This window comes from Rana temporaria, chromosome 5 (genome assembly GCF_905171775.1).
Source record: "Rana temporaria chromosome 5, aRanTem1.1, whole genome shotgun sequence".
Lineage (NCBI taxonomy): Eukaryota > Metazoa > Chordata > Amphibia > Anura > Ranidae > Rana > Rana temporaria.
In genome coordinates, this window is record NC_053493.1 from 172,220,023 (window position 1) to 172,235,657 (window position 15,635).

A 15,635-nucleotide genomic window follows, 5' to 3' on the forward strand; every position below is an offset into this window, starting at 1 on the left:
ATCGGGGACAAAGCAAAATGTTCAGGCCGTTGTCGGGTCGGTTTCTCAGGGGTTGAGAAAGTGGAAATTGGATCGTTTATGTCAAGGTTATTTTGCCATTTATAGACTAAATCATTTTTGTAGTCATTAATATCCCTGGCATATTTCTTGCTTTTTCTAGTTTGTACCTCTACATCCTTTTTTGTTAGATCTTTGTTGAGTTGAGTGGTGAGTCGTTTGAATTCAGGTGAGTCTTTGTGTGTCTCCAATTGTATTTTTAATTCTGCGATGGCCTTGTCTATTTTACGTATTTTCTTCTGTTTCCTTTTAAGTAACAGATGGAGTAATTCTTTACCTTTCTCGTTAAAGAATCGAAACCATTCGTCGATCGATTCCTGATCTTTAAGACCATCATTGGGTGGTACATCCCATCTAAGGCGTCTCGGGACAATGTTAGCTTTTATATATCTGTCAAACGTGGTGATATCCCACCATAGGCTAACCTTTTTCTCCATCCCATGTCCCAATTTGCGCACAAGATGTTCGATATTACTGTCTGTTTTGGGGTCTTCATTATTGAAGACTACATCTAGATTCACCTCTCTTTGTTCTAGAAATGTAAAGATCTCCATGATTGCTGCAAGAGTGATTTTTTTATATTTACAATATATTTTTATATATATTTTATGTGTTTTTATTCATGCCTGACTACCCACCTCCAGGTGTCCTGGCTTTTAAATTTGGTATCCTCTCTGTGTCCCATTTATATACTTTTTTACAAACAGTCTCCTAAGCTGTAGCGCTGTGAGAGGTGTGTTGGTTTCAATTTGGCAGCCACCTAATTGCTTTATACACAGCCTCATGTATCGTTCACCCATGCTTTTATACCTGTCTAATTATAGTATTTTTACCAGTCATTACTGTCCCCCATGTATATAGTTTTTTTCGTCTGCAATAAGATGCAATGCACTTATTATGGCTTGTTTTTTGGTGTGTGGCCCATGTATACGTTTCCTATGTGTACATTGCTGCCTGGTTTGTTTTTCTGTTTAAGACCTAGGTATCATGGCGTCCTGTCCAACGCTAGCAACACATAGGTATACTACATTGAGCTACAACAAAATGGCCGACGGACATCCAGTCTATTAGACGTTTTTTACAGCCTATTTAAGCCCATTGCTTACACCCTGCGTTATCCCCTGAAGAAGTCATGTGATGTGACGAATACGCGTAAGGGAATAGGAGTTACAGAGCCGACACAGACCGACGGCGATGAGACGAGCTCACCGCTCGTAGGTGTTTTGCTTCTGCCCCAATTTTAAATGTGAGTTTTTACTTTGCTGCTACTTGTACTCTAATAAATTTCACAAGATACTGCACCATGGGCCTTCCTCTCTTTTCTTCCATCTTGTACCCCATGAGCACTGGCTGATACTACGGACAGGAGGTGGAAGATACAGAGAAGGTGGAAGTGAGAGTTGTTTTGTCTGTCAGTGATCCTCCAGCATACCAGTTCCGGATACGAACGCGGTGTTCGTGGAGATAGGTCCACTATCCACAGCCTCAATGTGAGTGCATGTATATGTGATATATCATTTGCAAGGTTTCCCACAGGATCATGCTATTATCCATTGATTTTTGCTTCCATGTTTGTATGAATATTTGATGAGGAGTCCCCTTCATCTCAACCTCAATCCGTGTGACTGCACCCCCTAGGGAGACATTGTTTGGTACTTTGAGCCATCCGTGCTATGGCTCTGAGGTGAGCATCTAGTACCACAAGAGGTGTGCGCACCGAAGTTTGCCTACTTTTACACTGGACTGTCTTCTGGGACGTCACTATTTTAAATAGACTTTTTTTCGCATTTTTGTTATACATTGTTTTTGTACACAGTTATTTTGGTTCACATCCGTGCACCTTCACTACTGTGTCTCTGGTTTATCCAGCCTGGTACATTCGTGCCACACCGGACTGTCTTCTGGGATGTCACTTTTTTAAATAGACCATTTTTCACGTATTTCTGTTATACATTGTTTCTGTACACAGTTATTTTAGTTTGTGTAAGCTACTGTTTGGTTCACATCCGTGCACCTTTACCACTGTGTCTCTGGTTCATCCAGCCTGGTACATTCGTGTCACTTTATGTTCACATTATATGTTGTTTATTCACCTTTCTTTCCCTGTAATAGTCACCTAGTATCTATTTATTTATTTATGTATTTCACTTTAGGGTTACCTACCTGTTAGGTATTGAGATCCCCTTCTATTTTTAGTTCACAGCGCTTCACCATCACTTTCCATATTTGAATTTTTTCTGTGTAAGGCAGACTCTAAGGTGATTGCAGCAGTGCCCCCCGGTGTCCAGTACAGATAGCGCAAGAGTACTACCATTTCCTTCATACACTTGTCTTTGTACTCCTCACCTGGTTCCTGCCACACACGCTTGACACCAACATGGTTCTAGTAATCCATGTCCTTCGTCTGCTTGTCTTCAGCAAACTGTTTGCGGGCTTTCTTGTGCATCATCTTATGAAGAGGCTTCCTTCTGGGATGACAGCTATGCAGACCAATTTGATGCAGTGTGCGGCGTATGGTCTGAGCACTGACAGCCCCCCACCCCTTCAGCCTCAATGCTGGTAGCACTCATACAACTATTTCCCAAAGACAACCTTTGGATATGACGCTGAGCATGTGCACTCAACATCTTTGGTTGACCATGGCGAGGCCTGTTCTAAGTGGAACCTGTCCTGTTAAACTGCTGGTCTTGTCCACTGTGCTGTAGCTCAGTTTCAGGATCTAATAGCCTGGACCATCTTCATGTAGAGCAACAATTCTTTTTTTCAGATCCTCAGAGAGTTCTTTACTATGAGCTGCCATGTTGAACCCATTCACACCTGAGACCTTTTAACAGTAACGAGTCACATGACACCAGGGAAGAGGAATTGTGCCCAATTTGGAAATTTTTACTTAGGGGGATTGTTGCAATGTTAAAGGGGCAGTCCGCGGGCTGGGTAAATCACACTGGCAGGCCGTAGTTTGAGGACCCCTGGTTTAGGTAGTCAAAGTGGTAATCAGAGAGCTATAGTTGGAAACACCTTTGGTCCAGAGAAGATAATTAACTGTTATGGGATTTAACCCAATCTGCATATGTCTCCCTTGCACAGATGTAAATCACAGTACTTCCTGGTCCAGAGGAAGTTATATGTATAAAAAGGTGAAACAGTCACATCCAAATGTTGCCCTTCCCTCACAGGATTTTATACACTGTGGAAAGCAGCCAATCAATGCATGCTTTCTAAGCCACATGGACTCTTCAACAATATGGCACATTGTATATTCACAGCATCACAATCATTGGACAGCAGTCCCACACAGCAGCCTTGATCCAAATGAAAGTAGAGCTCCATATGCAGTGGATAATCTTTTGTTGTTCTCCAATATCCATACACATAGAGATTGATATTAAAGGAAGTCTCTTAAATGGTATATTAATACTTCTCAATCCTGCAGCAGGTGATATCCTCTCATGTCATACATCACTTATCAGTCATTACTAGGTAGATGTGTGGAAGCCAGGGGGCATTGTATAGGGCTACCAGTTCCAGAACGCAAGTGCCAAAGCAATCATAGGAGCAGGTGGCTGGTCAAGACAACCACAGTCCTTCATTTCTGTGAGGGAAGGGCAACATTTTGATGTGACAGTTTCACCTTTTTATACATAGAACTTCCTCTGGACCAGGAATTACTGTGATTTACATCTGTGCAAGGGAGACAAAGAGACATACACATCCAGATTGGGTAAAATCCCTTATCAGTTAAGAATCTCCTCAGGGCCACATGCGTTTCCAACTATAGCTCTCCGATTACCACTTGGACTCCCTGACCAATTTATCAAAGCATTTGCTTGCATTGCATATCTTCCCACAGTGGTACTGAACAATCCTTGCTCCCAATTATTAGACATGTGCACTGCCAAAAAATTCGTTTTTTTCGTTTATGTTATTTTCATTTTTTTATTTTTTCGCAAATTGGTAAAGTCGGGAAATTCGAAAAATTTGTTTTTTCCGTTTTTGTTTCATTCGTTTTTTATATTTTTTCTCGTTTTTTTGCTTTTTTCGTAAATTCGGGAAATTTTCGGATTTCCGAAAAAGCAAAAAACGAATGAAACGAAAAAAACGAATGAAACGAAAAAAAAGTTTCGTAAATTTCGAAGTTTCGAATTTTTCGAAGTTTCGAATTTTTCGAAGTTTCGAATTTTTCGAAGTTTCGAATTTTTCGAAGTTTCGAATTTTTCGAAGTTTCGAATTTTGAATTTTTCAATTTTCGAATTTTGAATTTTTCAATTTTAGAATTTTTCCATTTTCGAATTTTCGAAATTTCGTATATTTCGAATTTTTCAGTTTTCAAATGTTTCAAATTTTCAAATTTTTCAGTTTTCGAATTTTTCAATTTTGAATTTCGAATTTTTCAGTTTTCGAATTTTCGATTTTCAAATTTTTCAATTTTCGAAATTTCGATTTTCAAATTTTTCAGTTTTCGAAATTTCGAAATACGAAAATTCGAAAATTTCAAAATTCGAAAATTAAAAAATTCGAAAATCAAAATTTCGAAAATTAAAAAATTCGAAATTCGAAAAGTTTTTTCAAATTTCGAATTTTTCAATTTTCGAATTGTTCAAATTTCGAATTTTTTCATTTTTTCATTTTTCACTTTTCCAATTTGGAATTTTTCAGATTTGGAATTTTTCAGATTTGGAATTTTTCAAATTTCGAATTATCGAAAATTGAAAAATGTTTCAATTTCAAATTTTTAAATTTCCGAATTTCGAATTTCCGAATTTCGAAAATTCGAAATGGAAAAATTCGAAAATTGAAAAATTCGAAAATTGAAAAATTCAAAAATTGAAAAAATTTTCAATTTTCGAATTTTTCAATTTTCGAATTTCGAGTTTTTCAATTTTCGAAATTTCGAATTTTAGAATTTTTCACTTTTTCGAAATCCGTAAATTAAAAAAAATTTGTTTCAATTTTCACATTTCGAATTTTTCAAATTTCGAATTTTCGTATTTCCGAAGTTCAAAAATTCGAAATTTCGAAAATTGAAAAACTCGAAAATTGAAAAATTCGAAATTTGAAAAATTCCAAATCTGAAAAATTCGAAATTTGAAAAATTCCATATCTGAAAAATTCGAAATTGGAAAAGTGAAAAATTCGAAAATGCGAAAATTAAAAAATTCCAAATTAGAAAAATTCGAAAATTGAAAAATTAGAAAATTCGAAATTTTTTCGTATTTCCGAATTTCCGAAAATCCGAAAATTGTAAATACGAAAATTCGGAAATGAAAAAAAAACGGAAATACGAAAATTCGTAAATTCGTAATTACGAATTTTCGGAAATACGAAAATTAGAATTTTCGGAAATACGAAAATTCGTAAATACGAAAATTCGTAATTAACGAATTTCCGAATTTTCGTAAAAAAACAAATTAGAAACAAAACGAATTGCACATGTCTACCAATTATCTGTGATTACTCACAGATAAAGATCCCATACATAACCATACAAGAAAGACAGATTCATTTCTTCTACAATAAGTCCTCTTTAAAGGGACATACCTACAAAATACAGATGAATGAAATTCAAAGAAATTTTTTTTTTCATGCAGATGATTACTCCCCAGTTCTTTGATGGACTTTTTTCAGTCAGCATATTGTCTCTGTCAATATATGCTTTATTTCCTTAATTTAAGCAACCTGTAATTAAGTATACATATGTACTCAGATTAATTGATAGGCTTACTAGATTCCAGAAGTCCAAATTTACATCAACAAGGAGCAGGCTGGCTGAAAATGTTTTAATGTGTTGTGTGATGTGTATTTTATATATTTTTTCAATCTTTGTACATTAATGGGAGTACTCGTGCTCACATTTGTCCTCATCCCCCTTTTCTCTGGGGATATGGCAAGATTGTGGATTATTCACCCTATTTCAGAATCCTTGATATATATTTCTTTATATATTTTTATTTTATAGAAGGGGGGGTTAAGCATCATCCACACTATTTTGAGGGATTTTTTTGGGGCTTTACTTGTGAAATAGCTCCCCCACCAAACTATAGAGACTAATGTTTTTGAACCTTGTAGGACTCTGTAGAGTGTTGTGTTAGTGTACTGCAGTACCATGCAATCTGGTGCAGGCAAACACACTGCATTTGGGGTGTCAATAGGGTTACATTGACACCTGCAGCAGAGCAACAGATCGTGTTGCCAGTGCGTTTTGAACACTGTTCGGGAAACAAGCATGGAACGTGAGTTTCCTGCACCGCGTTTTGTTGTAAACAGGCCCTAACTCTATGCTTAACGTCCTTTTAAATAGTTTGTTTGCGTCAAGCTGGTCCAAACTATTTACTAGACTAACAGGTGAATTTGCTGGCCATGCTGCATTACATGAATGTAGTTTCATCTACATACAGTATACAGCACTGTGTTCCAGCAGTGGGGCATTCCAAAACAAAATAGAGTGGGGCTGGGCACTGCTCACCCATTTACAGGAAGCTTTATATTTCTATGAATTAATACAATACTTCCTCTGATTAACTGAGGGGAAGAGGTGGGCGGATGACCTCCTGTTTTTAGAATGTATCAAGCCAGCTGCCCAACACAGATCCAGCAGGCAAGTTGAGATCACTGTAGTAGCGGTGTCTACTTCAGTCATTTCCAGCTTCCAGGGGCATTGGCAAGCTGGATTAAAGGAGAAGTGCAGCCAAACTTGTTTGGCTGTACTTCTCCTGTGGATCATAGGAGTGCAGTTTCTTTCTGTGCGGCTGAAGCCCACTGTCGGCTGACGTCACAGAGCCGATCTAGGCTCAGACAATGAAGTCGGGATCCGCCGACATGCCTGAACTGGCACACGGCTCAGCCTCTCAGCAAACCACTGAGAGCCTGAGCCGGCCTCTCCCGCCCCCTCCACAGCCCAGCACCCAAGTAAGTGAGGGGGGGTTAGGGCAGAGCAGACAGCGGTCACCAGCTCTCAGGGATTTCTCAGGGAACCCTGAGAACTGAGCAATCGGACTGATGCTCAACTATACAACTAGGTAAGTATAATTCTGCAAAAAAAAAACAACAACAAAAAAAGATTTTAACTTGTAAACAGCAAGTCTCAAAAAGAGGCTCGTGACTGAGGTGGCTAAAAAACCACTTCAGTCACGAGCCTCTTTTTGAGACTTATTGTTTAAAAGTTAAAATCTTTTTTTTTTTGCTAGAAAATTACTTAGAACCACCAAACATTATATATTTTTTTTCACACACCCTAGAAAATAAAATGATGGTCATTGCAATACTTTATGTCACACTGTATTTGTGCAGCGGTTTTACACAAGTGAATTTTTTTGGGGGGGGGGGATACACTTTTTTAAATAAAAAAATAAGACAACAGTAAGTTAGCCCTATTTTTTTCTATGTTGTGAAAGATAATGTTATGCCGAGTAAATTGATAGCCGACATGTCATGCATCAAAATTGTGCCTGCTAATGAAATGGCAACAAACTTTGGCCCTTAAAAATCTCCATTGTCGATGTTTAAAAATGTCTACAGGTTACCATTTTTGAATTACAGACGTCGTCTTGGGCTATAATTATTGCTCTCGCTCTAACGATCGTGGCGATACCTCACGAGTGTGGTTTCAACGCAGTTTTCGTATGCAGGCGCGACTTACGTAGGCGTCCGTTTCTGCGCACAAGCTCAGCGGGACGGGGTGCTTTAAAAATATATGTATATATATATATGTATACACATTTTGTTATTTATTTAACTTTTTATTTTACACTGTCCTTTTAATAAAAAAAAATTGTGACACTTTTATTCATATTACAATGAATGTAAACATCCCTTGTAAAAGAAAAAAGCATGAAAGGACCTCTTAAATATGAGTTTTGTGGTCAAAAAGACCTCACATTTACACTAAAATGCAATAAAAAAAAGTATTTTTTTTTTGCAAAAAAAACAATACATTTCCCCTTTAAGACCATTGGGCAAAAGTGATTGACATTGCTTCCGCCATTCAATGTTATGGAGCCGACCGGTGGCCATATTTCCAGGCGACCGGAGCGTAGCAGAAGAATCCATTGCAGAGACCACTTTTATCTTAAAGAAAACCGCACGCCGTTCCTGAAAATACCAGGGTTATGGTAGCTAACGTCAAAGTACCAACATACAGGAAGGTTAATTTGTGTGAAGTGGTTAATGTAACTATGTAAAAATATACCATACCTGGAATTCATCTTTAAAGTATAACAAAATGCAACAGTTTTTTTTTTTTTTACTTTGGAAAGACTGGAAAGGGATTAGAACAAATGGCAAATTTTTGTTGCAGCCTGCAAATCCCAAATTCCCAAAATCCAAAATTTTGGGTCGTCATCAGAACAGGAACAGATGGGAAATCAGTTTAGCTAGAGATTCATCACACAAGAGGATGGGTTTTATAAATGGACCACCAATTTATTTATTTATTTTAGGCTTAAATTGATACTAAAGCCTGTTATACGGCCCAGATCCTCCTGTTCTCGGGTGCATCTTCAGTGCTCCTGGCCCCTCCTGTTGAGTGCCCCCACAGCAAGCAGCTTTCTGTGGGGGCACCTGAGCCAAGCTGCAGCTCCCTGTGTCCATTCAGACACGGAGCCGCGGCCCGGCCCCTTCTATGCTCATTGGCTCACTGACTTTGATTGACAGCAGTGGGAGCCAATGGTGCCGCACTGCTGTCTAAGCCAAGTCTCTAATGCAACATCGATGAATCTAGATCAAACTCAGGTAAGTATTAGGGTGGCTGAGGGGGGCTGCCTTTACAACCACTTAAAGTAGCTTTTCATTCCTTTATATGTTTTTTGGTAAACTGTTGAAATAGGGTTTCCTTCCCTTATGTTATATGATGATTTATTTTTAATTTTTATCTACATTCCTATTGCATATGGTGTACAGCAGAGATATGCAATTAGCGGACCTCCAGCTGTTTCAAAACTACAAGTCCCATCATGCCTCTGGGTGTTGTGCTTGTGGCTGTCAGAGTATTGCTATGCCTCATGGGACTTGTAGTTCTGCAACAGCTGGATGTTGTATTCTTGATTGTGTGTAGTTAAATATTTCTTACCTTTTAGATTATTTTTAAGAGGAGGTGTCATGGCTGACTGCAAGGTTTTTTGAACAATGCTAGAGTGACCCTGTCCCAGGTTTGTCTCATTTAACATAAAATGCAAAAAGCCCAGACTCTAATGTGATCAGACTCTAAAGCCAAACTCCATGCATTTTTAAAAATTAAATGGGCCCCCAGGCATGGTATAATATAAGTTCAGGCTGTAATACTTAACTTTTATCCAGCGGTGTCTTCACACAATACTTTTTTGGCCACAAGATGTCCTCAGTTATGCGGTAAATGATGCCCAGCCCTTCCTTGTATTTTAGCTTTAGGATTTTTCCCTTGGCTGTCATTTGGAATCATGCTGGTTGGCACATAGATGTCATACTACTTTATTTTATTTTAGATTGATCTCAAGCAAGGATATATTTTTAACAAGAGTATGCCTTTTTGAAATGAGGCAACACGTATATGTAATGACAAACTGTCAAGCCAAACAAGGTACCCATTTCTTTTACAATCAACCATCTTTAAAAATGACATTCATATGCCATTATACATTTGGACAAAAAGTTATGTCTGACTTGGGTAAGACCCTGGATAAGGCAGCTTGGCACAACATCTGGCTAACCTCTTCTATGTGCTTTCAAAATATCTTTGCTCAGGAGAACGCATTTAAAGTATTCTCTCCTTGGTATATGACCCCCAATCGTACATCCTGATTCGTTCTCAATCTGTCTCTGACGTTCTTTCGAGGTTGCAGAGAGTGGGGCACTTTACTCTGTATTGGATGGACTTGCCCTAAGGCACTTCGCTTCTCAACTGTAGGTCTTGATCAGAGCTTTATTGAACATATCCCTGGTGTGTAATCCGTGGGAGGCTTTGCTATATAAGCTTTTAGTGGCTTTATCTAAGGCCCCGTACACACCATAGAATCCATCCGCTGAAAAATCCCAGCAAATGGGTTTCAGCGGACAGATCCTATGGTGTGTACACTCCAGCGGATCTGTTTCCGCGGATATTTCTCCCCTGGGATGGATTCCAGCAGATCGAATATTTGCTGACATGCCAAACAAATCCATCTGCTGGAATCCATCCCAACGGATGGATCCGCTGGTCTGTATAGACTCACCGGATCCATCCGTCCGAAGGGATCCCCCGCATGCGTCGTAATGATTCGACGCATGCGTGGAATTCCTTATATGACAGCGTCGCGCACACGTCATCGCCAGAGGATTTCGGCGCGGATTTCAATGCGATGGTGAGTACACTCCATCGCATTAAAATCTGCTGAAATCCTCGAGAGGATTTATCCGCGGAAATGGACCGTATCCGCGGATAAATCCTCCCGTGTGTATGGGGCCTCAGAATCAGCAGAAATGGATGCGCTTTGCTTTCCTGGCTGCCTGTCAAACACTGGCTTCAGGGTTCAGCATCAGAATTATCTTAACATAGAGGTAGTTAAACACGGACTCATGGAAATTATGGTGCAAAAGAAGCTCACCTCCATTTTAAATGACACACGCTCAATTTCTGAAGGTGTGGGAACCATGGATCGCATAACACCTTATGAACCTGGACTGTTCTTTGCTTCAACTTGATGGTGCATATGCCAATGTCAGCTGTGGACAGGTGATTGGATCCTGCGGGAATCCTTTCCCCCTCCCTTGCACCATTTTTCCCTACCTTTCTCCTTCACCCCCCTTTTTTCTTCTTTCTTTCTTCTTCCAAACTGCTGTATTTTCCATTTTTGGGCCTTGATAAACTGCAAACTTGCAGGCTTGCATGTGGTGCTTGGGCCATCTTCTCCCCTGGGTTGTAGGTGGCACTACTTACGTATGAGGTGCAGACCTCACAAGTTTAGTTACCTACACATCTGTGCTCTCAAGTTTGGTTGTACTTGCACTACAAGTTGCTACTACAATACCCTTTGTCGTGAGCTGCCTTTGATATAATAGGGCCTATTGGTCCACATTCTCTTCTACTTATTTTCTTATATGCTCTTTTTTGTACTGTTGTCTTACACTATATGAAACTTGCAGATAACTTAAAAATCCTTTCTGTAAAACAAGAAGTCTTTTTCTACATATGTAAAAATACTATATGCTAACATGTATGCACAGGACAAAATTGCAATTTAGTATAGATTATAGAAATCAACATTTTGAAAAAAAAATGGTCAACAAGAGTTAGTTTACTATTAGTTGGTTTTACAAAATATATATAAAAAAATTGTTAGAGATTTATTACATTTCAGTAAATTGGAACTTCATCCCCTGTGTCCACTGTTATTTTTTTCCAGTTTCTTATCTTTTATCCTCCATAAACATACTCACATGCCCAGCAAATCCAACCGTTGTTCTTCTGTAATCCGCTGCAACTGACTCCCTGATGATACGGTGCAAGATCTTTCCTCCTCCAGTGTTGGGTATGCCTCCTGGGATATGTGACTTATATATCCCAGTAGGCTTCATAAGAAGGTTTCTACATCTAGGCGAGAATGGACATAGGGGCAGGGTGGAATGTAAATGGAATACAAAAGGTAAATACCGGAAAAAAATAAGCCTTTTCGGATTGTGGAGGTAGGAAGCAAAATAATGGAAACTTTTTTTTTTAATGAAGGCCTTCATCAAATGCAATAATACAATGTTCTACATACATATATAATGTAACAAGTTATTGTAAATAGCCATAGAAAACACATACATGTAAAAATTGAGGGTATTTACTGTACCTGCTAAGCTGCCAGGTCTTTGTAATGTAGCTGTGGCATACAGATCTTGTGTATGCTTATTGTATTGATCAGAAGAAAGAACTAGACGTTTTGTAGGTGATAACGTAGCATATGTACCAATGGTTGAGCTCAACTGATGCAAAGGTGAAGAAGTTATATTAGACTGAATGGTTGGCGGAGAGGTTACACGGACTGATGAAGGAGACAGTCCAGCAGATGATACAACTATGTTGATAGGTGAACTGGTGCTATAAGATTTGGCAAGACGACTAGGAGACTGTTTTGGAGAAGAAACTCTTTGTATGGTGCTGTAACCAGTACTCTCAGAGGAAGAACCCACCCTTTGGAGTTTTGTTGGAGATCCTACTTGATGCATTGACAAAGGAGAGCTTACTCTCTGTGCCGGTAAAGTTGAACTTGAATAAAAAATTGCTGAAGAATGCTGAGAATCAGGCAAATGGAAAGCACTCCCATGGCTTGGCACAAAGTCTCTTGACTGAGAGGCAGCATGTGATTGGGAGGTTTCAGATCCAGATGAATGAGTTACTCTATTTGTACCCTGTAGTGGAAAAGGACTATTAACAAAATGGCTAAATAATATTTTGAATCAACAAACATAGGCATATTTTATTGTTAAAAAAAACAAAAAAACAAACACAATAATATATATTTTTTTATTGTGCTATTCAGGGTAAAAATGAGAAAGCAGTAAAGATAACAGCAAACTCCCTTAAACTCAAATAATTATAAAATAAGGGGTTTAGTGGTGTTATTTTATACTGACATACATTATATTTAAACTGTAGAGAAACAAATGCTTGTTGATCTGTCAATTATGACTTCTGAAGACACATTAAAAAATGCCGGCTGTAAACTTTTTTTACATAATATAAAACTAGCATTAAAAACCACCTTTAAAAATACATGTACTCTTGACTAAATATTAACCTGTACTTTTAAAGCAACAAAACAGCTGTTAACATTTTGTGTTGCGTTTGTTAAAATATGATTTTATATATAAATCAGACATAACATTACATGGGACAATATTCAGATTATTGTCAGGGTTTGGAGTAGATTTGGAAATTAGATTTCTATAAAATAACATATCAATTATTTGTTTGTTACCTGGGTTTTAAAGAGTTCTATAATGCATTTATTAGCAGGTTTTTCTATTTCTAACAACTTCACAGAATTAATATCCATGCCTGTGCTGTCCAGGTTTTTAAATGTGACAATAAAGGCTCATACACACAGTCACACAACAAACTTTCCCTTGGATTTTTGTCTTAATTGATTTGTCCGGTCACACCCATACACACGGTCAGACTTTTCTGCAAACTTTTCTAAAAATTACCCAACATCACGTGGTTTTTCTGCCCTTTACCGCCACCCTTTGGTTAACTTCTGCTATTGTTGGTTGATTTTAACATTGGTTCTGAGCATGCGTATTTGCACTTTGTCCAAAAGTTGGTTGGCTTGCTGTACACACGGTCAGACAAGGCACCATCGGACTTTTGTTGCCGAAAAGTTGGTCCGTTTGCAGACCCAACTTTTTGTCGGATGAAACCCAAAAAAGTTGGTCCGATGGAGCGTACACACGGTCACACAAATTAGAAAAGTTGACGATTTTGAAGTTGGTTGGCAAAAAGTGTGACCGTGTGTATGGGGCTTTAGAGACATAAATTGAAACCTAGGAAGTGTGGAGCACTCCAAACTACTTCTGATCTTTTAGATAAGTGATATAGGAATTAATTTACTATAGCTCCGCGGCACTAATTAGCGCTAATTGCTGCTAATTAGCGCTAAAACGGTATTCACTATAGCGTTTGAGAGAAAAAAAAGAAAATAGAATTTACTAAAGTTCCCAGTATCCAAATAGAGCCCAAATCCTTACTCTGCTAAAAAGCTGATGAATTGCACATGGAAATAATGTTTAGAGCATGATATAATTGCCTAAATGGTACTGAAATATGCGGTATATTATTTAAAGATAATCTGCTTTACAACTGTGCGAAAAAGTGATTTCTACACTGAAATATCTTTAAAAGTCTGAGAAGTGAAAAATTCCCCATTTCTGGACAACTACAGTAGGTGTTTGTGATATTGTGCTTTTAGCACGACAGCGTCGCGCTGATACTCGGCGACAGGGTGCCGAGATCTCGCCGACATCTCACACTCACTGGAATAGTGACAGCACATCCCAGCAAGCGCGTCATAGAAGCGACGGGAGATCCGACTTGGATTCCCGCCAATTCTACACGTGTGCGGCGTTTGTTATGAATCCTGAGGGGGAAGTCCCCGCCGGATTTTAAATAAAAATCCGGCATGGGTCCCCCCCTCAGGAGCATACCGGGCCCTTAGGTCTGTTATGGGTTGTAAGGAGAGCCCCCCTACGCCGAAAAAAACGGCGTAGGGGGTCCCCCTACAATCCATACCAGACCCGTATCCAAAGCACGCTACCCGGCCAGCCAGGAAGGGAGTGGGGACGAGCGAGCGCCCCCCCCCCCCTCCTGAGCCGTACCAGGCTGCATGCCCTCAACATGGGGGGGTTGGGTGCTCTGGGGCAGGGGGGCGCACTGCGGCCCCCCCCACCTCAGAGCACCCTGTCCCCATGTTGATGAGGACAGGGCCCCTTCCCGACAACCCTGGCCGTTGGTTGTCGGGGTATGCGGGCGGGAGGCTTATCGGAATCTGGGAGCCCCCTTTAATAAGGGGGCCCCCAGATACCGGCCCCCCACCCTAAGTGAATGAGTATGGGGTACATCGTACCCCTACCCATTCACCTGCAAGAAAAGTGGTAAAAACACAAATAAACCACACAGTGTATTAAAATATTTTATTTTTCTGCTCCGGAGGCCGCCCCCTGTCTTCTTTATTAGCTCTTTTACCAGGGGGGGCTTCTTCTTTGACGTCTTCGGGTGGGTGGGGGCCGCCGTCTGGTTCTCTTCCACCGCCGGGGGGGTGGGGGCTTTTTTAAAAGCCACCCCCCCCCCGGCGGGTTTCCTCCGGCGTCTTCGGCGGGGCTCTTCTTCTTCCGCTATCCCGACGGGTCTTCTCAACTCTCCGGGGTTCTCCTTCTGTCTTCGCCGCTCTCCGTTGTTGACTCGGCGCACCCCGGTTCTTCGTCTCGCTGTCCGGTGTCTTCTTCCGTGATGTACGTCTTCTCCTTCCGTGCTGTGATGAGTTCTTCTTCCGTGCTGTGACGTCATGTTCTTCACTTCTCTCCTTCTCCCGATGTTGCCACGCCGGTCCTCCTCGCTGAAATGACGGATGCGCGCCTTGCATCGAACCTATATAGGCCTCACAGTCCCATCATGCTCTGTACCTACCCATGTGATACCTACCACGTGGGTAGGTATCACATGGGTAGGTACAGAGCATGATGGGACTGTGAGGCCTATATAGGTCCGATGCAAGGCGCGCATCCGTCATTTCAGCGAGGAGGACCGGCGTGGCAACATCGGGAGAAGGAGAGAAGTGAAGAACATGACGTCACAGCACGGAAGAAGAACTCATCACAGCACGGAAGGAGAAGACGTACATCACGGAAGAAGACACCGGACAGCGAGACGAAGAACCGGGGTGTGCCGAGTCAACAACGGAGAGCGGCGAAGACAGAAGGAGAACCCCGGAGAGTTGAGAAGACCCGTCGGGATAGCGGAAGAAGAAGAGCCCCGCCGAAGACGCCGGAGGAAACCCGCCGGGGGGGTGGGGGCTTTTTTAAAAGCCACCCCCCCCCGGCGGTGGAAGAGAACCAGACGGCGGCCCCCACCCACCCGAAGACGTCAAAGA

General features: G+C 40.5%; 1 protein-coding gene across 1 annotated transcript in view; it reads right to left on the reverse strand.

Moving 5' to 3' along the window:
* The window catches only part of CTNND2 (catenin delta 2), a 672,820-nt gene that overhangs the window by 387,269 nt on the left and 269,916 nt on the right, over positions 1-15,635 (reverse strand). The window contains 1 exon segment of the mRNA XM_040353393.1: positions 11,841-12,399. Coding sequence (XP_040209327.1) covers positions 11,841-12,399 — 559 coding nt within the window.